We start from the raw sequence: 27,356 nt of genomic DNA, 5'->3' as shown, positions 1-27,356 counted from the left end.
CATTTATTCAATTTTAAAACATTAGAACAGAACTATAGATGAAACGTTATGACTTATCCATCAATTGCATATCCAAATAAAACACACTTTAAATATCGTTTGTTGCTAATAAGCGACTATTACCATTCTTGCCATCACCAAACAAATTAAGATGTTATTTCCCATCTGCTAATTACCGACAAAATTGTTTCTGACACCATTGCTGAAGACAGTTTATCAAAATCATTTATTGATCTGTTCTTGGACTATATAGTATTGGTGGAGCCTAAAAGCTTAAATGCTCAGAAGAAAAAGAAGGTAAAGATAAGGTAAATCTTAAAAAAAAATACTTACTTAATATGTATAAATATGTATATGTATAAATTAGGCTATTATTGCATGTCCGTAGTACAACACCTGAATATTAAGAATATAAAAATAGAGCATATACATGAATACATGTACCACATAATTTGTTTATATTAGCCTGTAGCATATAAAGAACTATTACACAATACTTCTTTTAAGTATTCACAAATTAACCTTCACAAAATTACATTCTTTACACAATAATTGTACCAGTGCATAACTTAATGTATAAGATAAGCTTCATTGACAAAAATTAAAGTACTGATCTCATATCTTGTTCAGTCGTTCTGCTACTTCTTGTACCTTTTCAATATTAGTGTTACTATTCTTTTCAACATACTGAAAAGAAAAATCACATTGTAATATATAGTAAATCAATTTATGCAGAAAGAATGTAACTTTTTTACTTATATTTTAAATCTGCTTTTAAGGTTAATGTAATTATATCACAACGTTACAGCAAAGCAAAGGCAATGATAAGCTGATGTTCCAAATTTATTTAGCAGAAAAATGAAAAACCGTAATTCAACATTTATTTAGTGTATACAACAATTGTATATTTAACGTGTATAATACATAAAACAGCAAATATCTTTTACTTTTTAACATTAAGTATTTGCGTTACGGATAAATTTTGTATTATTTTACAAACCTGATGACTAGTTTAGTTTCTAGAATATCATTAGTTCTGGTATTTAGTGGATATTCTTTCTTGCTTAAAATGTTAACGAAACAGCTGATCTGATAGAATATTTTTTAATTACTTGCTGACCAAATGCACTATTTCAACATATGAAATATCTGACAGTGAAGTATCAATTCTTAATATACATCAAATCTGCAAAAAATGTTTATCTTAACAATCCTGCATTTTTGTTCTTTAGTTTTAATTACTTGATAAATTATCCAAGACAAACATTTATGTAAAAAGGAACTTGGCAATAAACGATGATGTGAAACAGTTTAACCTTTGACTAGTGCTGTCGGTTTCTGCACTTGGAAGTCCCTCGCTTGTACCTTCTTCTACATTTCCAATATTATTGTTAGTTTTCTTTTCAGCAGGATCTATTTATATACAAAAGAAGTTTACTCTTTTTACTAAGATTTCTATGTGCTTTATGTCAAGGTAAAGAGTTCAAAACGTTATGTACAGCCAAAAACGATGATATAGCCTAATGTTCCAAATTTATTCAGCAGAATAAAGAAGAAATCTGTAATTCAACATAACTGGTCTAAAGAACAAGAGCCGGTTGAACCGGGTGAAGCTCCCCGAATAGGTTTTGTACACATGAAGGTATACCTCTTGTAGTGTCAGGGTTATGTCACAGCCAAAGTTCAAAGTGTAAAAACAACCCAAATGTTGTGCATGACACATTGTCTTAATATGGTGATCCTTTCTGTGAAATAGTTTTAAAATCCGACTTCAAATAATAAAGTTATGGACCGGACACGATTTTGCTGCAAGGTCATGCTGTGACCTTGACCTTCAAGGTAGCAACCTAAATGTTGCGCACGACATGTCGTCTCAATATGGTGATAATTTCTGTGAACATGTGTTAAAATCCGACTTCAAATTACAAAGTTATGGACCGGACACGAATTCGGGACGTACGGACAACCCGACGACTATATGCTCCCCCGAAATTTTCTGGGGAGCATAATAAAATTCGTGTATCCTATTTCAAAATATTTAAAGAAAGTATAACAACAAACATCTATAAGTATTGAGTGGAGCATGGCCGAGTGGTTAACGCGTCGGACTAGTAATCTAATGATTGCTAGCCGCGTGATTTCAAACCCCGTTAGGGTCAAGTTGTTTGTTTCCTTGAGCAAGAAACTTAATACTCATTGCTCAGTACTGTTAAGTTCCACGAACGGATTTGAAAGTGTGTCTATAAGCTTAAAGCTTCCAACACAATCGAACGATAAAATTCTGTATAAATCAAATATCTATGAATTTTAACACTTAAGTATTTGGCGTATTGATAAAATATTTATTTACTTACCTGGCGAGCCTTGTATATCTGGTTTAGTTCCAAAAGGAGCATCTGACATAGCAAGTTGTTTATTAATTCCCTCCGTTATTATATTTTCTTTGTTGCTTGAATAATAGCCAGAAAGTTAAATGTAATATTATAAAATTTAAATCAAATGTACTTCTTCATAATATAATATATCTGGTATTGTACTATTAAATCTTAAATTTAAAATAGTCATATCTGCAGTCAATGTTTAATTTTAACCAGGTTGCATTTAAGTTCTTTATTTTCATAATTAAATAAATACCAAGACATACATTAATGAAAAAATAAACACATGCATTTAAAATGATGTTATGAAACAGCGTTACCTTTGACGATTGTTTTCGGTATCTTCATTTGTAATTCTCTCGTCTTTACCTTCTTCTTCTACTTTTTCTTTTTCATTTTTAGAGTTGTTCTCAACAAGATCTATTCATATAAAAAAATGTTTTCCTTTCAAAATAAGAATTTTATGTCCTTTATGTAAAAGTAATCCAATCAAAAAGCAGCAAAAAACAACGATAATGCTGATGTTCCCAATTTATTACGCAGAATAAAGTAGAAAACTGTAATTCAACAAAGATGTAACTGGTTGAAAGAATAACATTTGTGTATCCTATTTCAAAACATTTAAAGAAAGTATACCAACAAGCAACTATGAGATTTTAACACTAAGTATTTAGCGTATCGATAAAAGTGCATTTATCTACCTGGTGAGTCTAGTGTATCTGGTTTAATTCCCAAAGAAGCAGCTGACATAGTTGGTTGTTTATCATTTACCTTCTTTATTGGATTTTCCTTGTTGCTTAAATGATAGTCAGAAAGGTAAACACTATTTATTGAATTTTATTTCATGTGTACTATTTCATATTAATATGTTATGTAAACGACATGTAAGTATCAATTTTAAATATCTTCACTTAATATCTACAGTAAGTATTTTATTTTAACCAGGTTTCATTTTTGTTCTTTATTTTAGTAATTTTATAAATTAATTATCCAAGATAAACATCTATGTAAAAAGGAATTTGGCAAAAAAACGATGATGTGAACTACTTTTACCTTTGACTAGGTCTATCAGTATCTGCATTTGGAACTTCCTCGTTTTTACCTTCTGATTCCTTTCCAATATTATTGTTAGTGTTCTTTTTAACAAAATCTTTTTAATAGAAAAAAGATCCCCCTTTTACTAAGATTCTTATGTGCTTCATGTCAATGTAAACAAACAAATACGTTAAAGCAAAAACGAAAATATAGCCTAATGTTCCAAATTTATTCAGCGGAATAAAGAAAAAAACTTTTATTCAACATAAATGGTTCAAAGAATAACAATTGTGTATCCTATTCCAAAATCTTTAAAGAAAGTATAACAACAAACATCTATGAAATTTTAACACTAAGTATATGGCGATTTGATAAAATATTCATTTACTTACCTGGTGAGCCTTGTGTATCTTGTTTCGTTCTCAATGAAACATCATTCATAACAAGTTGTTTATCAATTCCCTCCTTTATTGGAATTTTCTTGTTTCTTAAATAATAGCCAGAAAGTTAAATGTAATTTGAATGAACTTGACTCAAATATACTTCTTCATAAAATAATATATCTGACATTCTTGTATTCGTTCTCAAATTTAAAATAAGCATATATGCAGTAAATGTTTTATATTTAACAGGTTGCATTTGAGTTTTATATATATACACACAATATATTACAATAAAATGCAAAAAATATTTAATAAAAAGCTAGAAGCTTTTTTAGAAACTCTCTCCTTGAAATGAAACAGTAGTTATTAATGATAACATTCATATATAAACAAAATATTGTATGCTTGTAATTCTAAGAGTTCAATAATAATCCAAGTACAAAAATTATCAAAATGAAACTAAAGAAATTAAGATAAACATTAACTTAAAAACATTTATATACATTAAAAGAAAATTAAGCAAAAAAAAAAAAAGAAAAAAAGGGGGAACAATAAAATCGGTATAGAATTAGAGAGAGAGAGAGAGAGAGAGAGAGAGAGAGAGAGAGAGAGAGAGAGAGAGAGAGAGCTTAAGGTTGCTTACGGATTGTGCTGGCCTCTTTATGAGAATCTCTTTGTCTGTTGTATATAATAGTGAACATATTCAAAGACAAATTTTGGTAATTTGTGGGTTGTCCCTATCACCATATAAGACAAGAGAAAGTGTAAGGGTTGCATTTTCAAGTGCATTGATATGGTCAATTAGCTGTGTTCTTTGTGTTTCAACTAGTAAACATTTAAGAAAGTAGTGACTATGGGACTATTTATGATGTTTTTTGAGAATAGGTGCTCGTTTAGTGAACTGCAGTGAATTCTAAGGCGTGTGTGGTGGATTTGCAATTTTCTATCTCCATAGTAAAAATGAACTGGAACCTTCCTTATATCCTTGTGAAGTTTGGATTTACAATTGTTAAGAGTCGGTGCATTTCGCTCTTCAAGAGATAAAAGGTTGCAATCAGTAACTGTTTGAGGAACAAATGAAGAAGAAAATAGGCAAGTATTACATTGAAAGTTTCTTAGGTTGTCTGCATTTCTTAGGTTGTAGGCTGTGGTACTTCCGACATGGTTTGGAACAAATGTTGTAAGAAAAGAGGGTGATAGGTTATTTGACATTTTATAGAAAAGAGTTAATATGTGCTTCTTTCGTCGTTCCTTAAGAGGTTGGAAGCAGGTTTCTTCATACAGATTTTGGATAGACACAAGTTTAATACAACCAGAGATAATACGAAGAGCTTCAAGTTAGATTTTTTCGAGTTCTTGTTCGTCGTGATAAGACCAATTGTCCCAGGCAACATCCGAATATTCAAGTAAGGGTCTTATAAAGGCAGTGTAAATGATCTCCAAGGATTTTCGATCAAGCACAAATTTGAGACCTCTCATGATACTTATTCTCTGCCAAGATTTCGTTTTTATATTTTCCACATGCTCATGCCAAGATTCGTCACTTGAAAAGGTTACACCCAAATGCTTATGACATTTTACTTCTTCGATTGGGACATTGTTCATTTATAGTGGTGGATGAAAGAATGTAACTTTTTTACTTACATTTTAAATCTGCTTTTAAGGTTAATGTAATTATATCACAACGTTACAGCAAAGCAAAGGCAATGATAAGCTGATGTTCCAAATTTATTTAGCAGAAAAATGAAAAACCGTAATTCAACATTTATTTAGTGTATACAACAATTGTATATTTAACCTGTATAATACATAAAACAGCAAATATCTTTTACTTTTTAACATTAAGTATTTGCGTTACGGATAAATTTTGTATTATTTTACAAACCTGATGACTAGTTTAGTTTCTAGAATATCATTAGTTCTGGTATTTAGTGGATATTCTTTCTTGCTTAAAATGTTAACGAAACAGCTGATCTGATAGAATATTTTTTAATTAATTGCTGACCAAATGCACTATTTCAACATATGAAATATCTGACAGTGAAGTATCAATTCTTAATATACATCAAATCTGCAAAAAATGTTTATCTTAACAATCCTGCATTTTTGTTCTTTAGTTTTAATTACTTGATAAATTATCCAAGACAAACATTTATGTAAAAAAAACTTGGCAATAAACGATGATGTGAAACAGTTTAACCTTTGACTAGTGCTGTCGGTTTCTGCACTTGGAAGTCCCTCGCTTGTACCTTCTTCTACATTTCCAATATTATTGTTAGTTTTCTTTTCAGCAGGATCTATTTATATACAAAAGAAGTTTACTCTTTTTACTAAGATTTCTATGTGCTTTATGTCAAGGTAAAGAGTTCAAAACGTTATGTACAGCCAAAAACGATGATATAGCCTAATGTTCCAAATTTATTCAGCAGAATAAAGAAGAAATCTGTAATTCAACATAACTGGTCTAAAGAACAAGAGCCGGTTGAACCGGGTGAAGCTCCCCGAATAGGTTTTGTACACATGAAGGTATACCTCTTGTAGTGTCAGGGTTATGTCACAGCCAAAGTTCAAAGTGTAAAAACAACCCAAATGTTGTGCATGACACATTGTCTTAATATGGTGATCCTTTCTGTGAAATAGTTTTAAAATCCGACTTCAAATAATAAAGTTATGGACCGGACACGATTTTGCTGCAAGGTCATGCTGTGACCTTGACCTTCAAGGTAGCAACCTAAATGTTGCGCACGACATGTCGTCTCAATATGGTGATAATTTCTGTGAACATGTGTTAAAATCCGACTTCAAATTACAAAGTTATGGACCGGACACGAATTCGGGACGTACGGACAACCCGACGACTATATGCTCCCCCGAAATTTTCTGGGGAGCATAATAAAATTCGTGTATCCTATTTCAAAATATTTAAAGAAAGTATAACAACAAACATCTATAAGTATTGAGTGGAGGCATGGCCGAGTGGTTAACGCGTCGGACTAGTAATCTAATGATTGCTAGCCGCGTGATTTCAAACCCCGTTAGGGTCAAGTTGTTGTTTCCTTGAGCAAGAAACTTAATACTCATTGCTCAGTACTGTTAAGTTCCACGAACGGATTTGAAAGTGTGTCTATAAGCTTAAAGCTTCCAACACAATCGAACGATAAAATTCTGTATAAATCAAATATCTATGAATTTTAACACTTAAGTATTTGGCGTATTGATAAAATATTTATTTACTTACCTGGCGAGCCTTGTATATCTGGTTTAGTTCCAAAAGGAGCATCTGACATAGCAAGTTGTTTATTAATTCCCTCCGTTATTATATTTTCTTTGTTGCTTGAATAATAGCCAGAAAGTTAAATGTAATATTATAAAATTTAAATCAAATGTACTTCTTCATAAATATAATATATCTGGTATTGTACTATTAAATCTTAAATTTAAAATAGTCATATCTGCAGTCAATGTTTAATTTTAACCAGGTTGCATTTAAGTTCTTTATTTTCATAATTAAATAAATACCAAGACATACATTAATGAAAAAATAAACACATGCATTTAAAATGATGTTATGAAACAGCGTTACCTTTGACGATTGTTTTCGGTATCTTCATTTGTAATTCTCTCGTCTTTACCTTCTTCTTCTACTTTTTCTTTTTCATTTTTTAGAGTTGTTCTCAACAAGATCTATTCATATAAAAAAATGTTTTCCTTTCAAAATAAGAATTTTATGTCCTTTATGTAAAAGTAATCCAATCAAAAGCAGCAAAAAACAACGATAATGCTGATGTTCCCAATTTATTACGCAGAATAAAGTAGAAAACTGTAATTCAACAAAGATGTAACTGGTTGAAAGAATAACATTTGTGTATCCTATTTTCAAAACATTTAAAGAAAGTATACCAACAAGCAACTATGAGATTTTAACACTAAGTATTTAGCGTATCGATAAAAGTGCATTTATCTACCTGGTGAGTCTAGTGTATCTGGTTTAATTCCCAAAGAAGCAGCTGACATAGTTGGTTGTTTATCATTTACCTTTCTTTATTGGATTTTCCTTGTTTGCTTAAATGATAGTCAGAAAGGTAAACACTATTTATTGAATTTTATTTCATGTGTACTATTTTCATATTAAATATGTTATGTAAACGACATGTAAGTATCAATTTTAAATATCTCTTCACTTAATATCTACAGTTTAAGTATTTTATTTTAAACCAGGTTTCATTTTTGTTTCTTTATTTTAGTAATTTTATAAATTAATTATCCAAGATAAACATCTATGTAAAAAGGAATTTTTGGCAAAAAAACGATGATGTGAATCTACTTTTACCTTTGACTAGGTCTATCAGTATCTTGCATTTGGAACTTCCTCGTTTTTACCTTCTGATTCCTTTCCAATATTATTGTTAGTGTTCCCTTTTTAAACAAAAATCTAAATTTAATTAGAAAAAAGATCCCCCTTTTACTAAGATTCTTATGTGCTTCATGTCAATGTAAACAAACAAATACGTTAAAGCAAAAACGAAAATATAGCCTAATGTTCCAAATTTATTCAGCGGAATAAAGAAAAAAACTTTTATTCAACATAAATGGTTCAAAGAATAACAATTGTGTATCCTATTCCAAAATCTTTAAAGAAAGTATAACAACAAACATCTATGAAATTTTAACACTAAGTATATATGGCGATTTGATAAAATTATTCATTTACTTACCTGGTGAGCCTTGTGTATCTTGTTTCGTTCTCAATGAAACATCATTCATAACAAGTTGTTTATCAATTCCCTCCTTTATTGGAATTTTCTTGTTTCTTAAATAATAGCCAGAAAGTTAAATGTAATTTGAATGAACTTGACTCAAATATACTTCTTCATAAAATAATATATCTGACATTCTTGTATTCGTTCTCAAATTTAAAATAAGCATATATGCAGTAAATGTTTTATATTTAACAGGTTGCATTTGAGTTTTATATATATACACACAATATATTACAATAAAATGCAAAAAATATTTAATAAAAAGCTAGAAGCTTTTTTAGAAACTCTCTCCTTGAAATGAAACAGTAGTTATTAATGATAACATTCATATATAAACAAAATATTGTATGCTTGTAATTCTAAGAGTTCAATAATAATCCAAGTACAAAAATTATCAAAATGAAACTAAAGAAATTAAGATAAACATTAACTTAAAAACATTTATATACATTAAAAGAAAATTAAGCAAAAAAAAAAAAAAAGAAAAAAGGGGGAACAATAAAATCGGTATAGAATTAGTTAGAGAGAGAGAGAGAGAGAGAGAGAGAGAGAGAGAGAGAGAGAGAGAGAGAGCTTAAGGTTGCTTACGGATTGTGCTGGCCTCTTTATGAGAATCTCTTTGTCTGTTGTATATAATAGTGAACATATTCAAAGACAAATTTTGGGTAATTTGTGTGGGTTGTCCTATCACCATATAAGACAAGAGAAAGTGTAAGGGTTGCAATTTTCAAGTGCATTGATATGGTCAATTAGCTGTGTTCTTTGTGTTTCAACTAGTAAACATTGAAGAAAGTAGTGACTATGGGACTATTTATGATGTTTTTTGAGAATAGGTGCTCGTTTAGTGAACTGCAGTGAATTCTAAGGCGTGTGTGGTGGATTTGCAATTTTCTATCTCCATAGTAAAAAATGAACTGGAACCTTCCTTATATCCTTGTGAAGTTTGGATTTACAATTGTTAAGAGTCGGGTGGCATTTCGCTCTTCAAGAGATAAAAGGTTGCAATCAGTAACTGTTTGAGGAACAAATGAAGAAGAAAATAGGCAAGTATTACATTGAAAGTTTCTTAGGTTGTCTGCATTTCTTAGGTTGTAGGCTTGTGGTACTTCCGACATGGTTTGGAACAAATGTTGTAAGAAAAGAGGGTGATAGGTTATTTGACATTTTATAGAAAAAGAGTTAATATGTGCTTCTTTCGTCGTTCCTTAAGAGGTTGGAAGCAGGTTTCTTCATACAGATTTTGGATAGACACAGTTTAATACAACCAGAGATAATACGAAGAGCTTCAAGTTAGATTTTTTCGAGTTCTTGTTCGTCGTGATAAGGACCAATTGTCCCAGGCAACATCCGAATATTCAAGTAAGGGTCTTATAAAGGCAGTGTAAATGATCTCCAAGGATTTTCGATCAAGCACAAATTTGAGACCTCTCATGATACTTATTCTCTGCCAAGATTTCGTTTTTATATTTTCCACATGCTCATGCCAAGATTCGTCACTTGAAAAGGTTACACCCAAATGCTTATGACATTTTACTTCTTCGATTGGGACATTGTTCATTTATAGTGGTGGATGAAACGGTTTGTTTACCTTACAAGAATAATAAGAGACTCAGTTTTTGCTGGGATTAAATCGACAAGCCAGTCATTAGCCCATTTCGAAACTTTACACAGGTCAGAATTTAAGATATACGCAGATGCGTGTGGCTCATCGACAATAATGTAGAGACTAGTATCATCAGCAAAGAGTCGAATGGTTGAATTTATATCCTCAACAATGTCATTAATATATACAAAAACAGTAGAGGACAAAGAATAGAACCCTGTGGAACACCGGAACATATTGGTAGGACTTCGGAATACGTACCGGAAAGTACAACACGCTGACAGCGTCCAGAAAGATAATCCTGAAACCAGCTAAGAAGAACACCAGATAAGCCATTTACTTTAAGTTTATGAATGAGACCACGGTGCCAGACGCGGTCAAATGCTTTGGAAATATCGCAAAAGATAGCACGGACTATTTTTCCTTCGTCTAGAGCTTGACAAAATGTGTGATAGTTAGAAACTAGTTGATTGGTTGTTGAATCGTTCTTTATTAATCCAGATTGCAAACTTAAGGTGTTATGCAGTTATTAGATATGAAGAAATTAAAGACGTGTTTGTGAATTATACGTTCTAGCACTTTGCTGATTGTACTTAGTAAAGAGATCGGCCTATAATTAGAGGCAATAGTGGGATCGTTCTTCTTAAAAATAGCACAGACTTTTGCCAGTTTCCATTGAGATGGGACCTTACCAGTTTCTATTGATTTATTAAAAAGATGAGAAGGTGGTTGTGCCAATTGTTGAGATAGTTCTTTAAGTATTCTGTTGTTGATCATGTCGGGACCTGCTGCCTTTCCTAATGTTAATGACTTTAATGTATCTATTACTTCCTGCTGTGTGATAACTATTTTTTCCAACTGTGGTTTATTTGAATGTAAATGCATGTTTGGGATTATTTTAGTGGAATCATTTAGTAATATCTGTGAATGAAAAAATTTGTTAAGAAGGTTGGCTTTATCATATTCGGAGGTTAAAATGTTTCCATTATCTTCTAATATTTGTATACCCTTGTTTCTTGTCGAAGTTGATATATGTTTTAGAATTTTCCAGAAATCTGAAGGTGATAAATTTTCATTTTTAAGTTTGTTGCTGCTTTGCTTGTCTGAGTAACGTGGTTGTTTTATTTATTATCTGCCTGTAAAGTTGCCAGTGATGTGGAGTTTGTGTTTTTTGTGCTTTATCATATGCGCAATTACGTTTTCTGATTTGTTTCCTGAATTTATTATGCATCCATTGTGGTGATGATTGGCGGATTGTGACTATTTTGTTAGGTATATATTTAGCTGAAATGAGATTGATTGTGTCTGTTAATTGCTGTGTATAGATGTCTATGTCATCATTATGAATTGTATCCCATTGGAAAGAAAACATCTCCCTTCTCAAACCTACATAATCACCTTTATCATATAGCCATACTTTTCTTTTGAAATTTTGCGATGATGGTTTAGAGGAGTCAAGAATACAGAAAATAGGGCAGTGATATCTACAGACTTGATCAAGAAAGGGGTCAGCGACGCCAGATACAGAAACTCTGCAATTCATCGAGACTTAAAATAGATCTATAAGGGAGTTTGAAGAAACAGTATAATGTATTGGTTGTTGTATTACTTGAGTCAAATTGTATTGTGTTGCAATGCTATTGATTTTTGCTGCCGATGTATGTTTCTTGCATGTCTAAGTTGAAATCTCCAGTTATAACTATATCAGATATAGTTGTGTCAAAAGCGAGACCGATTGACATTTCTATATGAGAGAGCACAGAAGGGAAAGAATTCGGAGAACGATAGAAAGTACCATAAAGAAGTTTCTTATTTTTAGGAAAAATCTCCAACCAAATACATTCCACACCTTGAATCTCTAGGTCGTATCTTCGAATTGCAGGGATAGTGTTTTTAAAATAAACCAAAATACCTCCATGATTGTCCGTACCTCTGTCTTCGAAAAGGGGGAGAATAATTATGAAAATATAAGCAATCTGTATCAACAGCGGCGGACAGCCAGGTTTCTGTTATTGAGATAATATCAAACGGATCAAGTTCACCTTCCACGATATCCTTTTTCCTTTAGAAAACTTTGCACATTATAGTGCACACATGATAATGAGTGAGACAAGTCGGAAAGGAAAAGGAATGAGGAATTTGACATATATGATGTATCACCTGAAGAAGAAGAAGAAGAGTTAAGAGAGGCTGGTCCAGGGTTTTTGTGAACGTCATTACAGAGATAAAGAATGAGACCCATCTAACAGAGCATTTCAAAGTGAGTAAAATGTTAAACACCTTTTACTTTCTGCTGCTTTTTTTAAAACAGGCCCACCCACATCCTAAATCTATTTATGTCTATTTTCATTATGTTATGCCAGGAAAGTGCTTATGTAGGGATGAGGAAACCAATACAGCATCGCAACCGGACAAGTCAAGAGAAAGAAGAAATCAATGAAATAAGTAGAAAAATAATCCATAAGGATACATTTTGTACACTTTTTGAAAAAAAGAGAAAAAACTATAAAGCCTAGGTAAATAGATAACAACCATATATTCCAATATTTTTAGGTAGAGTACATCGCAAAATTAGTTTAGGTCATATAAAAAGTTTATTTTGTGTTAAATATATTTAGTTAAAGTACGTGTACAGGTATTTTGTTATTTTTTATTAATTTTGTTAAATATATTTTGTAAAACAAAACAAACGTGTACAAGTATAAGGGCAGTGTTTTTGTTACCTTTGATGATTGCTATCGTTTTCTGCATATGAAATTCCCTCATTATTAACTTCTTCTTTTACCTCTTTGATATCAATTGTAGAATTATTTTCAACAGGATCTATTCATATACAAACAATCCCTTTTTTGAGCAAGCATTTAATGTGCTTTATGTAAACGTAATCAAATCAAAACGTTACAGCAGAAACAATGACAAAACCTTATGTTCCAAATGTATTCAGCGGAAGAACGAAAAAAACAAACAGTAATCTTATACAACATTATTGTATAATACTGTAGCATCTGTGAATGCTATTTATTGTTTTAAAAGAAAATCAAAGAAAGTCAAAAGATTATCTATTATCTACTTAATTTAAACTTTTATATATGGTAAACAGAAGTTTTTATTTGCAAACCTGGTAAGGCTGCTAAAATAAGTTTTGTTTCTTAAAAATATCTTCCGTAGCTACTTGTCCGTTCATTTTATTTAATTTTCCCTTTGTTAATAAAACAATGTTAAGCATATACTGAATCTAAAGTTTAGATAAGCAAATACTGAATCTAAAGTTTAGATATGTATCTCCAATGTACTATTTATTCTAAATATGATATATTGATATATCAAACACTGTTATATCAATTTTATGTTTTAATAATATCGTCTGTAATAATTCGACATAACAAGAATAGTAACAAAACAAAAAAAGTATGAAAAAAAAAACAGTTCATTTTATTTCCGATTTTCTTTTTCTAAATTTTCTACATCTGATATAATTGTAAAATACATTAAAAAAAGACACTATTTTGATCTGATTTTATTGGACCTATCAATTATGAAAACATTATAGCAACCTTTTTAATATTCCATTCAACTTCGGTTCTGTCCGTATAAATTACGAGAATAAATTTGAACTATCTCATTGTTTATGTTTATGTTTTGGTCATATCCGCAATTACACAGTCGGTTGAGTGATTACCTTATATATGCTCTGTGGTTCATCCATACTTTTGCAATTGTTTTAAAACCCATTCTTTTTAAAGTATAATTTAATGAATAGGGCTTGCATAAACGTCTAAAGGAACATGGAACAACTTAGAAACACAGATTTGTCTGATTTGTTTGAAATTTTATGGCATTTAAAAGATATTTATTGATTTTTTTAATTCTTAAATCATGCTATTTAAAAATGTATGGTCTTTGCCAAAATATGTGCAAAACATATTTAAAAAGATAACAACTTAAAAAACAATCGTACCTTCAAATTGTTGGAAAATATCAATGAAAAAAAAAGATATACGCGGTATCGATCTTAAAACACGCTGGACATTTAGAAATTATAAACCGATAGTTTACCTTATTTCGCTATTACAATCAATATAAATATTTCATAGGTCTGGAACAAATTAAATTTCATCAAATCTTACTACGTACATCTCACGAAGTTACCGATCATTAATCGAAGTAATCCAAGATTTATATATTGTGTACATTGATCGTGTAGCCAGTATGCATTTGACAGGTTAATAAAATCAAACAATATCAATTGTAAATATTTACTTAGAGAATGGCAGTATTTTTTATCATTATTTTTCTATTTTGATAGATTAAACAAAATGTATAATAATGAAAAATATATTAAAGATATAAACCAATGTTACCAAGGAAATTGTGTTACCGGTAACAAGGATTATCTGTGTTATTGTTTAAAATTTCCTTTTTTCCACATTCTTCTGATGCCCTTCATTATTACTACTAAGTATTTCTTTGAAAAGGATGTACTTCGGTACCAAGATTGATTATAAATACTAAAGAAGAAACGAAACTTAGATCTAGATGGAATTTTTATTTATACTTCTCTACAAAAAAGAGAGTGTTAATTTATGCCTTCTATCTCCGACAACAGTAAAATACATATACGCTTAGTAATCCTGTATGCTGTGATCAAAGTGGTAAACCACACTCAGTGAAATTATATTTATGTACATAATTACGCAAATAAAACAATTTGCAAACATCGAAGAATATATACTGCAAATATTTGTGCATATTATATGTTATCATTAAAATATATGCATTCATTTCTTATTGTTAAATTTGACTTAAACTCTATATAAAATAATTTTTTATTACATCCCCATATTTTCATGGAATATTCATTTCGGTAATATCTTTATACATAATGCTTTTCGGAACCTACAATTTTTATACATCCTAATTTGAGCATCATATTTATGATCTTAAACTATACAATTGTGTTACAGGATCTTTGAAGTGACTAGAATAACAGTTATTTACTCAAAATTAACGTTGCTCATTTTGTCATTTAAAGAGTTCATTTTCAAACAGTGTTTGCAAGATTTTGTGTTGTGTTTTTCTAGAAACATTGTTCGTACATGTAGGAGGCTGTTTGTTTTCTTCATTGTGTTGCCTTTACTTGTTATGTAATGTATGTTTTGAAAGCATTCAAGATATAGAATTCTTTGGATGTAAATGGAATGAATAAAAATAAGATCTACGTTAGACTAAGAGTATCAGCCTTTGAATTTTATTTTATTTCCTGGATTCCAGCTTAACTTCAAATATAAGATTAATTACTCGCAAACCATTCTATGTTTAAGCAGGGCATATGTAGATGACGAAAGATGCCGTAAAAATTCTTGTGAAAGCAGTTGTGTTTTGCATTTAACGAAATATTTGAAAAAATAATCTAATGACGACACATTTGAGCGTTAAACTACTATTGTATTTGGATAAGATTCACTTAATTTTATGTCAACGTGATGAAAAGAAATTGCAGTTTGGTTAGTATGTTTGATAATGTAAACAATTTTTAAAAAGAAGACCAAAATAATTATTGCATTTATTATTATGCATAGTAATAAGCTTCCTACATAAAACTATCATGCCATTCTTTACTTTGAGTGCAGAATGTTTCACGTCGGTCGTTTAATATAAGCTTATGCAACAAGTAATGTACGAATATATATGAGTAAATAATGATTGATTTACTAAAATGGTTGATTTACCAAAATGTTTGATTTACTAAAAGTACAACTTACTTGTTACTATACATTTGATTTATTGAATATACTTAGCCTATGAATATATACATGTATATAATCCTCACATCACATGTAAACTTAAACAATTCAAAGCATGTTTCTTCTCAATTTCATTTATAAAATAAAAATGAAAATGTTTTGATATATCTGTAGCTTAGATATTAATGTTATAAATATAATTTACATGAGTGTCCTAATTAAAGTTATAAAAAATCACTTTTATTCAACAGATTGTGTAAACTTAAGTAATATTCTTTAAAATATATTAATAAGCAGGCGTTCTTGACACCTTTATTTCTTTCTCTTGAATAATGCAGACGGGTTAAGAACAAAAGAGAATTTTTTAAAGATATTCTTTGGTCATCCTCCGGATATTTTGACAAAAAGAAATTTACTAAAATATATGAAATTCTAACTTAAAATGTATCACTTGAATTAAAGAATAAACAAACTATGTATGAGAAGCTACTTTCCCTATTGACTTTTTTTAGAAAAGAAAATCTGCCCGTATAAACGTAATAATAATAATAATTGTACCTCTTTTGTTTTTTCCATGTCTCCTTCTGCCTGAAACATAAAAAGTTAATTATTATAGGAATTTGCATATGTGCTGCATGTTTTCGTCTTGAGTATGCCTTACATACATACATACATACATACATACATACATACATACATACATACATACATACATACATACAACATACATACATACATACATACATACATACATACACACACACATACAGACAGACAGACAGACAGACAGACATTTTTAAAAGGTATAATTCAATTGTACTAAATTTATGTGAAGAGAACTTACAATGAATGATACTTGCAACAGTTACTGCAATTAAACCCACTGTACATCCGCATGCAATCAGAATTATGGCAGTTGTACTGTTTGTTTGTTCCTCATCTAAAATGTATTCGGAAATTAAAAGTATAAATGAGATATGACTAATACTATTATAAATAGATGCATATGCAAATGACAAAGTATGTTGTTTTTTTAAATAAATAAGGAAGTTTAGTTTTCTTACAAAAAAAGCAAAAAAAGTAATTATACTAACAGGAAAAAAAAAATAAAAAATAAAAATATCATTAATCAGTGATTCGTTAATATTAAAAATTGTTACACATTCTAATATGAATAAAATTATATGTAACAATGTTTTGACGCTTAGTTTGAGGTATGCTTCATAACAATGTAAACGCTATATATCTGCTGCAAAAAATATATTTTAGAATTCTAAAAATTTATATTTAAAAATGCTTGTTTTAGATACATAAATTATGGTAGTTAACCGTCTTAAAAGCGAACGGCGCGTTCACGAAATCATAAACTGGAAGGGGAAAACCATATTTAGAACAAAAATATATGACATTCTGTTTATTTGCAACGTCTAAAAAAAGCTAGTCCAAGACCTCACATACTTACTGTTCATCACTAAAGTACCATACTAATGCGTTTTGCAAGTTTTATATATAAAACAATGATGTTTTTCTATAACAGACAAAAAAAGTAATATGCTGCTCGAAGAATTACGAAAGGAAATTGCAATTAATATGTTTTACAAAAATCCAGATTACGCCACGTCTTAGGCCGATTAAAACATTAAAATTAATGTTTGATTGATATAAAATTGTATACTGATTATATACTGTACGTTAGGTATAAACATATTGTTATAGCACTTACCAGAAATAACATACATTCTTTGGAAATTAGTCTTCACAGAATACGAAATGTTAGCCTCTTGAAATACTACTATGGACTGTATATAGTAATTCGATCCTCCTTCTGTTTTCGTAATTGACAATATGTTTCCACGTTTAACTGATTCACTACTTCCACAATCAGGATTATGTAAGCATGAAATAGTGTCTAATGACATCGTTTTAGTTTTGCCCGTGTACACCTTAACATCGCTAGACTTTTCCTAGTATATAAAAAGATTCTTGCAATGTTACAAACCACATATACAGCGACATTACATGAATAAAGCATCAAACAAATGCTTCACCGTACATAAAAAAATGAATTTCTTTAGAAGAAAAATAAATATTTATGGAAAACATATATTGTATGTGCTTGCAACGAATATTATAAAGTTTACTATGCAATACGATATATCAAATACCTTAAACCCATATCACTGTTCTTGACATGTTACTCTACATTACTACCTTGTTAACAGAATTGTTTCTGGTTATATATTTGGCTATTACGAGTCAGTTATCAAGAAAAGCTGATTAGATGTACAGCTAAGGTTCAGATAGGTGATTGTTGTAAAACAGACAAACGATAGACAGATCATAATCAAGAACTAAATAAAAATAATAATTCACTGGGATCATATTCCAGACAAATGAAAGTTTGGTTGTGTTACTTATGCATCCAGTAACAATTTTGATTTCATATCCTGTCGGACCGGATACTTCTTTAAACGAAACTGTATAATCTGAAAAAAATCAACATCATAATGGATGAATTACTGTGTTATAACATTTACATGTATATATTTTCTGCAGATTACCGAAATAAGTAACTTTCATTTAATAAACATTTGTCAGCGCCTCACGGTAATATACCTCTTTTCGGGTTGACAAGTCAACACTTAGCATCCGTTTTAAAAGTGATGTAAAAAGGAATTTCTAATTTTAAAGTGCTTTTAAATCTGACAACCACGTACAATTTGGGTGTGGGATACCTTAATATAAAAGAAAGATAGTCTATTGGACAATCCCAGCACGAGTATATCAATAAAACCTAATATTCGCTATGGAAAAAAGTACTTAAGCGTCCGTATTTGCAAGTTGAATTTAAGTTAGCTCAATTGTTCAAAATTTTAACTGTTAATCAGGCGACCCAGGTTCGATTCGCGGATGTTTCATGCCATTTTCGTTATGACTGATAATTAAGTTCTCTCTACGGCCATTTGCACTGTAAATCTGCTCTTGCAGTTAATTGCGGAGGTGAAGGCATTTTCTGCTGGTAAACGGCTTGACAAGATGCCCAGATCTGAACTGTGACTTGTGAATTTAAAGTGATTTCCCATTAAAACTTCACGCACATAAATACGAGTGAAAGAAAGCGGCGAAGCGTTTAAGAATCATATTTCTATATAATTATCTTACTTTAAAAAATTCCCTTTATGACACATAACACTGTTTCGTCATTGATTAAATATCGAGAGCGCCAATACTTCCTCGTTTGTTTTCTTTTTTGTTTTACATGAACTCTTTGTTGAATATCGATTAATATTTTCAATTGGAATGCGTTATTTATCCATTTAATTGGTTATTTATCCAGAGCGATCAAATACACTGTCATCTAATAAAATCAAGTGGCTTTATCATATTAATATTGTTGGCAATATAGTAATTCTAAACTGAATACTTAGTGTCGTTCTCTTTTATTATTTAATACACAATAGAGAATGCCTATGAAATGCCGGTGATTGTCTACAAAATACTTATCCTTCACGGCAATATACGTGCATGCATTAGTAATTAAGGTTAAAGAAAAACATAAACTGAGAAAAGAAAGTATTTTGTTTTGAATGTTATATCAACATTTCTCTCTTCACTACATTAATGTTTAATTCTTATAAATCTTATAAAGATGTGAAAACAACGTAATGATCACCGGTATAGAGCTTCGTATTGTCTTCGGTTAGATCATGAGATAATAATAGGAAAAATAAGATCTTTTACGTGCTTAGCTATATTTGAACGGCCCAAAACTAAACATGTAATTGAAATTTATAATAAAAGCATGACTAAAAAAAGTAGTCACAACAATTGGTTAACTCATTGATATATACCTTTGTAAATTAATATTACATTCTTGCGTGTTTTCCTTAATATAAACAAAGATTTTTGGACATTTTTCCAGTCCCGAAACAATCTTACAGAAACGTTGCTAACATAAATTTTATTTCTATTTAAATCTATTATAATTATTATGTAATTTTATTTAATGCTTTTCAGTGGATTATTGACTTATCCGTGTAAATTATATTTGATAATTTCACAGTGAAAATTATCAAAATATAATTTCACTCTTTTCAATGAAGAGATTACTTTTGTAAAGATTTTCCCCACGTGGTACCTCAATTTAATATTTCTGACAATTCTGACATTGTTAGGGCTGTTTAGAGAAAAGCAAAGCTGGGATTGATACAAAACTTTATTTTTAAAAGTAATAGAATGAAAAAAACTTACTTCAAACCATTCAAATTACCAATCACCAAATATCGTCTCTAAATTATTTGTTTCATTTTACAGTCTATAAAATATATTTCCTCCCATATCCATAACTGCTTTTGATGACATTCGAGCATATTTAGGTATCCTACGAGCAATAACTGCTTAATGCAATATAAAAACTTGAAAAGCAATGACAGCCATCAGCCCAAAGAATTAGTTCGTAAGGCAGTTTTCAACAACAGTTTTCCAATTTCCTAGCGGCTTTTTTGAATGCTTACACATCTGTCAACACTTATTTGTTGTCTGTAACAATCCTCAAATTAGTTTGTTTTCTTATAAAAAGATGTATGACTAACAAATCCAAATGATATGCCTCTGAATCAAACACAATTATAGTCCTCCTGGGAAATATATAACTTTAAAAAATGGCGGCCGCTTATATTACACAAAGCTTGGTATAATATAATTCGCCGTACGTAACGGCAAAAGATCGGGTGTTGTGACTTTTTTCTACTAGAATTGTTTGCTTTAATTAATAAAACAAGCGACCATTCATATTTTTTTAATACAATACATAATATCATCGCAAATTTAACGTGGATTGTCGAACTTATTTTTCAGCTCTTCTTCTTGTAATTTATAAGAAATTTGACTAAAATGAGGTAACCAGTGGGGAAAACAGATTTTATTATTAAAGTCAATATTAAGGAAATTTCATTTAAACGTTTTATAAGCATAAAATAAAAAGAAATTTTGTTTGTTTGTTGTGTTAGATGATTTTTTTTCATCTCGTGAACTTTAAAAAAAGTATTCTCACTCGTGGCTAAGCCCCTCGTGATAATATTGTTTTTAAAGCTAACTCGATGAAATAAAATGTCATGTTACACACAAACAAGCAAATATCCTCTATATTTTTTCATTGTAATGCAATTACCTTTAATATTCTGTGTTATCTCTTTGTCGTTTGTAGATGTTCCATTACTGCATTTTATAACATTCCAAGTGTCTTTTCGCTTGATATCATAAAATGTTAAATTGAATATCCCAGCTGTTGTGTTGTAAATAAAGTCGGCATTCGAAGGCATTGCTTGAAATTGTGTACAAAATAGTCCAGCACATGTTGCAACTCTGATATCATCTATCAGGAAAAACATCAACGTGAATGACTTTATCAGACATGTATATGTAACTGTGGAATTGCAAATAGTTATTGTGCTTCCATTTACTATACTCGATGTTGTTAATTGAACATTTGCAACTGGAACGAAATACACATAATGACATTTTAACAATTGAAAATAACATTAAAATATTAAAATATACAATCATGTTACATTGAACATTTTTAATCGAAGGACACATAGTGTCCATATTTCTCCAAGAAAAAAAAATCGAAAACTTACTATCATGGCAAAAATAAAAAGAATAAAAAACATTAACCTGAAACAGAGATGAAAACTCCGGAGAGCAGAATGATATTCGGTATGTCTTTCAGCATTGCTATCTTGCCAAATAGACCTAAAATAAAACCAAATACAAAATAAATAAATACTTAGCTGCATTGTATCAAAAGTTAATTTTTACTTAGACAGTTAAAACATTCAAGAACATTTTCATACACATCATACGGAAGAAAGTGAAAGTTGTAATAGCTCTAACATTTTAAAAAAGTAACGCTAAAAATATTATAAAACTTCGCGATTTTTCCGGTCTAAAATCAGTTTTACTTCATGTAAAATTTACATGGAAGAACTGAATGAGAGTTTTCAATAGTCATTTTAAAATAACAAAATGAAATATGTGAATTTCATGGCCATTGTAATGTTACAGGTACTAAAATTGTTAAATATAATGTAAATAAAACCCTGAAACAGTATTTTGACTTGTATTTGATTTCCGTCAAATATATTATTAAACTATATATTTAGCATCTTGGTAGCTGTTATAAGACTGTGTAGCTGTAGGCCGTAACTTAGTGTGTAGAATGTCGTTTCAGGTAACATTGTATTTATATATCTTTCTAACTGTGCACTTTTATTATTATGAATATTTGACTGTATCGAAGAGTACAATATCGATGAGACTACCTTGTAATAATTGTTTTATATATATATAAATATATATCAATATTATATTCCAATATTATGACCGTCGTTAGTCCAGCTTATGACCCTTAATCCTCAGTCGACAAACTCATAAGCTTAACCTACAGAATAATTAATAGATATATGAGAACCCATACTGTAACAAAAATGTAATGGATGGTTCTCATCATTCTAAGATAGTTCTTAACCAAAATGAAAAAGAGAGTTCTTGCCGTTTCTTTTTAAATAAATGTAAAGGATAGTTCTAAAACAAAATTCACAGGATAGTTCTCTAACTTTCTAGTTATAATGCTCATATATTTAAGTATTGTTTAACAATATTTCCTCCCACAAACAAATCTAACACTGAATTTATATAACAATAAGTTTTCTAGTAAACACTTTATTATTTCCGAGTCTGATTTGTTGAATAGTTGTTCAAATAGCAAAAATAATACCAGAGCTTATCACCTAAATTTACATGTATGATGTTGTACAAGTTTCATATATATTTGTAGGTTATTATACATTTTACTGTACAATACGGGAATATATTTAAACGAGTACACAGCTTGAAAAGTCATATGTGACGAACCGATAGGCGAGTCCAAATATATTCCGTATTGTACAGTAAAATGTATAATAACTCTTTTCTTATATATCTTTCGTTTATGTCATCATCATCATCACCCCCAACAAAACCACGACCAATATCATCATCCATACAACCACTATTATCATCAACAAAACCACTAGCACTATCAACAACACCATCAATATAACCACCAACACCACAACCACTACCACATCATCAATAATATCCCTGTGAGTCTGCAAACCCTGTCAAAAAAATTTAAGAAGAAAAGGTAATAATTCATGAATGGTTTTGTTGTATACATCCATAAGTTTAGGATTTGACTGATACAACGAATACTTTTTAGACGTTACAGTATTTATTGATTTATCGTTTACTGTGAGTTCAAGATAATGACAGTTAAAATTGCCTAAACAAATTATACATTGTAACAGCTTACATTTATCATTAATATCGGTTTAATAATCATCAAAATTATATAACAGTAAATCCGAAAAATATCACATTGACCCCCCTTATCTCTATTATTTATTGATATTAGTATAACGCTAACATTTAGCGCGTCTGAACGCTATGTTTATATATAGCAAATGACGTCACGTCAAAATATATGCACGGTCGTTCAGTGCACATGTACTCAAACGTCCAATATGAAAATAATATTATGTTTTAAATGAGATAGACTTTGTGTTCTTTCTCTGCTTTTTAAGGTTTTCAGTATGTAGTTGGATATGTTAAATTGTACAATTAGAAGTTAATTTTAAAAATACGTTATTTCTGTTTCAATTGCTTCATAAAATAAGTAATAAGTTATAGAGGATATCTGATAACTGTAATCATTGGTTGCAAACTTGTTAAGTAAATTTTCATAAAAACATAGGCATAAGCTATAAAGCAAATGGTAAGTGGAAAATTTTTCATTTTCGATGATCCTTATAAATTACATGCATTTACGACTAGTGAACTATATAGCTAAAGATTTATAACCATTGAGATAAACGGGCTTGCTTCTTTTCGATAAAACAATACGACACTTGTGTTGTATGTTTTATTCAATACTTGAATTGCCCATGTATCATGCGTTGTATGTTTATTCAATACTTGAATTGTCCATGCATCTTGTGTTGTATGTTTCTTCAATACTTGAATTGTCCATGCATCTTGTGTTGTATGTTTCTTCAATACTTGAATTGTCCATGCATCTTGTGTTGTATGTTTCTTCAATACTTGAATTGTCCATGCATCTTGTGTTGTATGTTTCTTCAATACTTGAATTGTCCATGTGCCCTGTGTTGTATGTTTCTTCAATACTTGAATTGTCCATGTGCCCTGTGTTGTATGTTTCTTCAATACTTGAATTGTTCATGCATCTTGTGTTGTATGTTTCTTCAATACTTGAATTGTCCATGCATCTTGTGTTGTATGTTTCTTCAATACTTGAATTGTCCATGCATCTTGTGTTGTATGTTTCTTCAATACTTGAATTGTCCATGCATCTTGTGTTGTATGTTTCTTCAATACTTGAATTGTCCATGCATCTTGTGTTGTATGTTTCTTCAATACTTGAATTGTCCATGCATCTTGTGTTGTATGTTTCTTCAATACTTGAATTGTCCATGCATCTTGTGTTGTATGTTTCTTCAATACTTGAATTGTCCATGTATCTTGTGTTGTATGTTTCTTCAATACTTGAATTGTCCATGTGCCCTGTGTTGTATGTTTCTTCAATACTTTAATTGTCCATGTATCTTGTTAGACATTTTAATTATTCCAGAGTGACATCCTATACATTACAATTCAAAATACGAAAGGAAAATAGGTAAAAGAACAAATAAACTCAGTTTATATCTAAGTGATAGTGAAAGCAATGTTCTGTCTTTGACATTGATTTACCCAATTGAAAGCGGTAAGGTCACTTTTTAATAATAAGTCCTTACTTTCACTGTCACGTTTAATGTACTTGAATTAAAACTGTGTCAGACATTTGCAAGGGACATCCATGAAAAATACATGCTACTTACTTTTAGGTAGTCATTTATTTATTTATCTATTGATCTATTTATTCACTTATTTTGCTAAATGTATTCCTAAACAAGTTATTGATATTCTTTTTATTTCATAAAAGATAATTTTGAAGTGTGCCAAACTTGAATACTATTTAAACTGATATCATATAAAACCGTGGAACACAATATCTGACAAAGATTGATATACTATGAGTACACGACAACTGGGTAATAAAGGTTGAATAAGAACTTCATGATATTTAACCGTTTAATATTTTCGAAATGTGCAGTACTAGCAACGAGAAATTATCTACCGTTTAATGTTTTTAACTATTTATTTGTAAACTGTTATTTTTGTTTGTGTGTCCTCTGTATTGTTCAACAATATTGACCTGGCACCTCAGTAATTTTCGTAAAGGTCACTGGATAAACACTGTTATCTAACGAATGTATTTGTTAGCTTCACACGTCAATGAGTTGTGGTGTATTGGTATAGATGCCGGACTTCTGATCTGAAGGTCTCTGGTTCGATACTTAACCAACATCACGTTATGAAAATGCACATTTTTTAAATTTTATTTTGGAATTTACTTGCATGGATCAATTTGAAATCGTTTTACTACATTTGGTTTTAGGAAACCTTTTAAGAAGTTTTTTTACACAGTTATATTTTCTTTTTCATTACATCATCTTTTATTATAATACAAATTAAAAATATAACAAAAATAGAATTAACACAAAAAAATAAAATAAAAGACATTGAAGAAATAGAACCATGATTCGAACCTACGGGATTACTTCTATATATTTTTGAAGTGAAGGCTAAGAGGGATTTTTTAATTGGAAATGGCTAGCCGTACGGGCCCGTACGGCTAGCCAAAAGTTCTAGCCGTACGTGAGTCACGTACGACTAGCCAGGACACACTGTATTGGCTAGCCGTACGGCACTTTTCAAAAATATATGGAAGGCGAAAGTGCATATGTTAATTATGACTTTAAGCGAGGATTTTAGTCAAGAATGTTTACTTTTTAGAGATTAATCGACGTGTTGGCTACAGTAAAGAATGTACTTTGTCATCTGAAGGCGACGAGAAAAAATAGCGTTTGGTTGCAGTTAAATAACATCAATTGAATTAGTTTACAAAATTTTGGTAATAATCCTTTTTTGTTTCATTAAGTTCAATTTTTAAATTAAAAAAACAAAACAAAAAAAAACACCGAAAATAATTGTTGTTGGGCTCTGATAATTGCGTCAATTACCGACGGTATAGATGTTTGTCCATCATTAAGGAAAGTTTGCATTATTAAACTATTTCTCCTTTTCACCGTTTTTTTTAATAATCTTTTTATTTGTTTATTTATTCCCCTCCGATCATAATTTATTCGATCCATGTGCTTAATTAACAGATTTAACAATTCATCTTTCATAAAAATCATAAGCATGAAAATTAAGGACGTTAATTATAACATGCAACTTTGACACTTAATTTTATTAAGATAGATTATACAATGCTTACTCGTATTTATTAATTTTTTTGCAAAATTGCGAACATCTTTAAATATTAAAGTGAACTCACTAGGACAAATGCGGAGATTTGATTAAAATCGTTGTTTAAAGACACAAAATAGCATATGCATTTTCGACTTCCATCTAATTTTGAAAAGTGCCGTACGGCTAGCAATTACAGTGTGTCCAGGCTAGTCGTACGTGACTCACGTACGGCTAGAACTTTTGACTAGCCGTACGGGCCCGTACGGCTAGCCACTTCCTTTTTAATTTAGACCATTTAAAACCTGCTTATCTAGATTCATATCGATTTACAAGTAGATTGTAACGTTTACGGAATGTACCGACTACAGGGTCAAATGCAAGAGTGCCAGGTCAATGTTGTTGGACAATACGAATTTATTTGTTTTTAAACTTCAAGTTTTAAGACAATCTCGAATCCGTTTGTTGAAACAAGGATTGCTCCGAAATGGATGTAAAATTTCTTGGTCATGAAAACCATTGTTTGCCACTGTAGGGATTTAACCCTTCTGTCGAGCAATCTTTATGTTACTTGTCTGAACCACTTGTCCACACCGCCAAATTGAGCCGAAGTGGCCTGTCACTATTGAATCCGTTTTTAAATACGCAATGATAGCTAGCAAAGCGGTTGAAATAATAAAAGATAACCGCGCCGAAGAACAAGAAATAGGTTACCGCTCTGATCTGTAGTAATATGATTATAGCATACAGCTTTAGAATTACACTACCAAAATTTTAAAGGAATATCTTACCTTTGCAAACGTAAATAAATCACCTCTTTTAACAAATCATTTCCAACTAAGTCCAAATAATTATTTTGATTTTTGATATAGCGTTGATACTGTACAAGATGATTTCAACATTACCATATACTGGCAATATCTTTTTATCTCCCATGGAAGTTTAAAACACAAATAGCTGTAACTATACGTGTTCGTATTTTCTACCTGTAAAGTTTTATAGTATGAAATCAATGTCTGTGTTTATCATTTCAAGGTTTAAGT

At 30.3% G+C, this 27,356-nt stretch overlaps 1 protein-coding gene across 1 annotated transcript; it reads right to left on the bottom strand.

Moving 5' to 3' along the window:
- Window positions 1–27,356, bottom strand: LOC132751329 (putative uncharacterized protein DDB_G0289263). The gene is made up of 20 exons (XM_060741493.1): window positions 27,105–27,356; window positions 21,580–21,657; window positions 21,074–21,397; window positions 18,277–18,389; window positions 17,627–17,867; window positions 16,748–16,843; window positions 16,462–16,491; window positions 12,883–12,982; window positions 8,512–8,606; window positions 8,154–8,212; window positions 7,380–7,480; window positions 7,035–7,129; window positions 5,997–6,093; window positions 3,806–3,900; window positions 3,432–3,528; window positions 3,080–3,174; window positions 2,699–2,798; window positions 2,355–2,449; window positions 1,317–1,413; window positions 1–687 (listed from the first exon to the last, which is right to left on the bottom strand). The coding sequence occupies exons 2-20, from the start codon at window positions 21,635–21,637 to the stop codon at window positions 639–641; spliced, it is 2,037 nt and encodes a 678-aa protein (XP_060597476.1). The 5' UTR covers window positions 21,638–21,657; window positions 27,105–27,356; the 3' UTR covers window positions 1–638.

Source organism: Ruditapes philippinarum, unplaced genomic scaffold (assembly GCF_026571515.1).
Source record: "Ruditapes philippinarum isolate M1 unplaced genomic scaffold, ASM2657151v2 ctg5050_1_1_1_1, whole genome shotgun sequence".
Classification (NCBI taxonomy): domain Eukaryota; kingdom Metazoa; phylum Mollusca; class Bivalvia; order Venerida; family Veneridae; genus Ruditapes; species Ruditapes philippinarum.
Note: the sequence above shows the minus strand (reverse complement) of the source record. Positions and strands in the feature narration are given on the sequence as shown.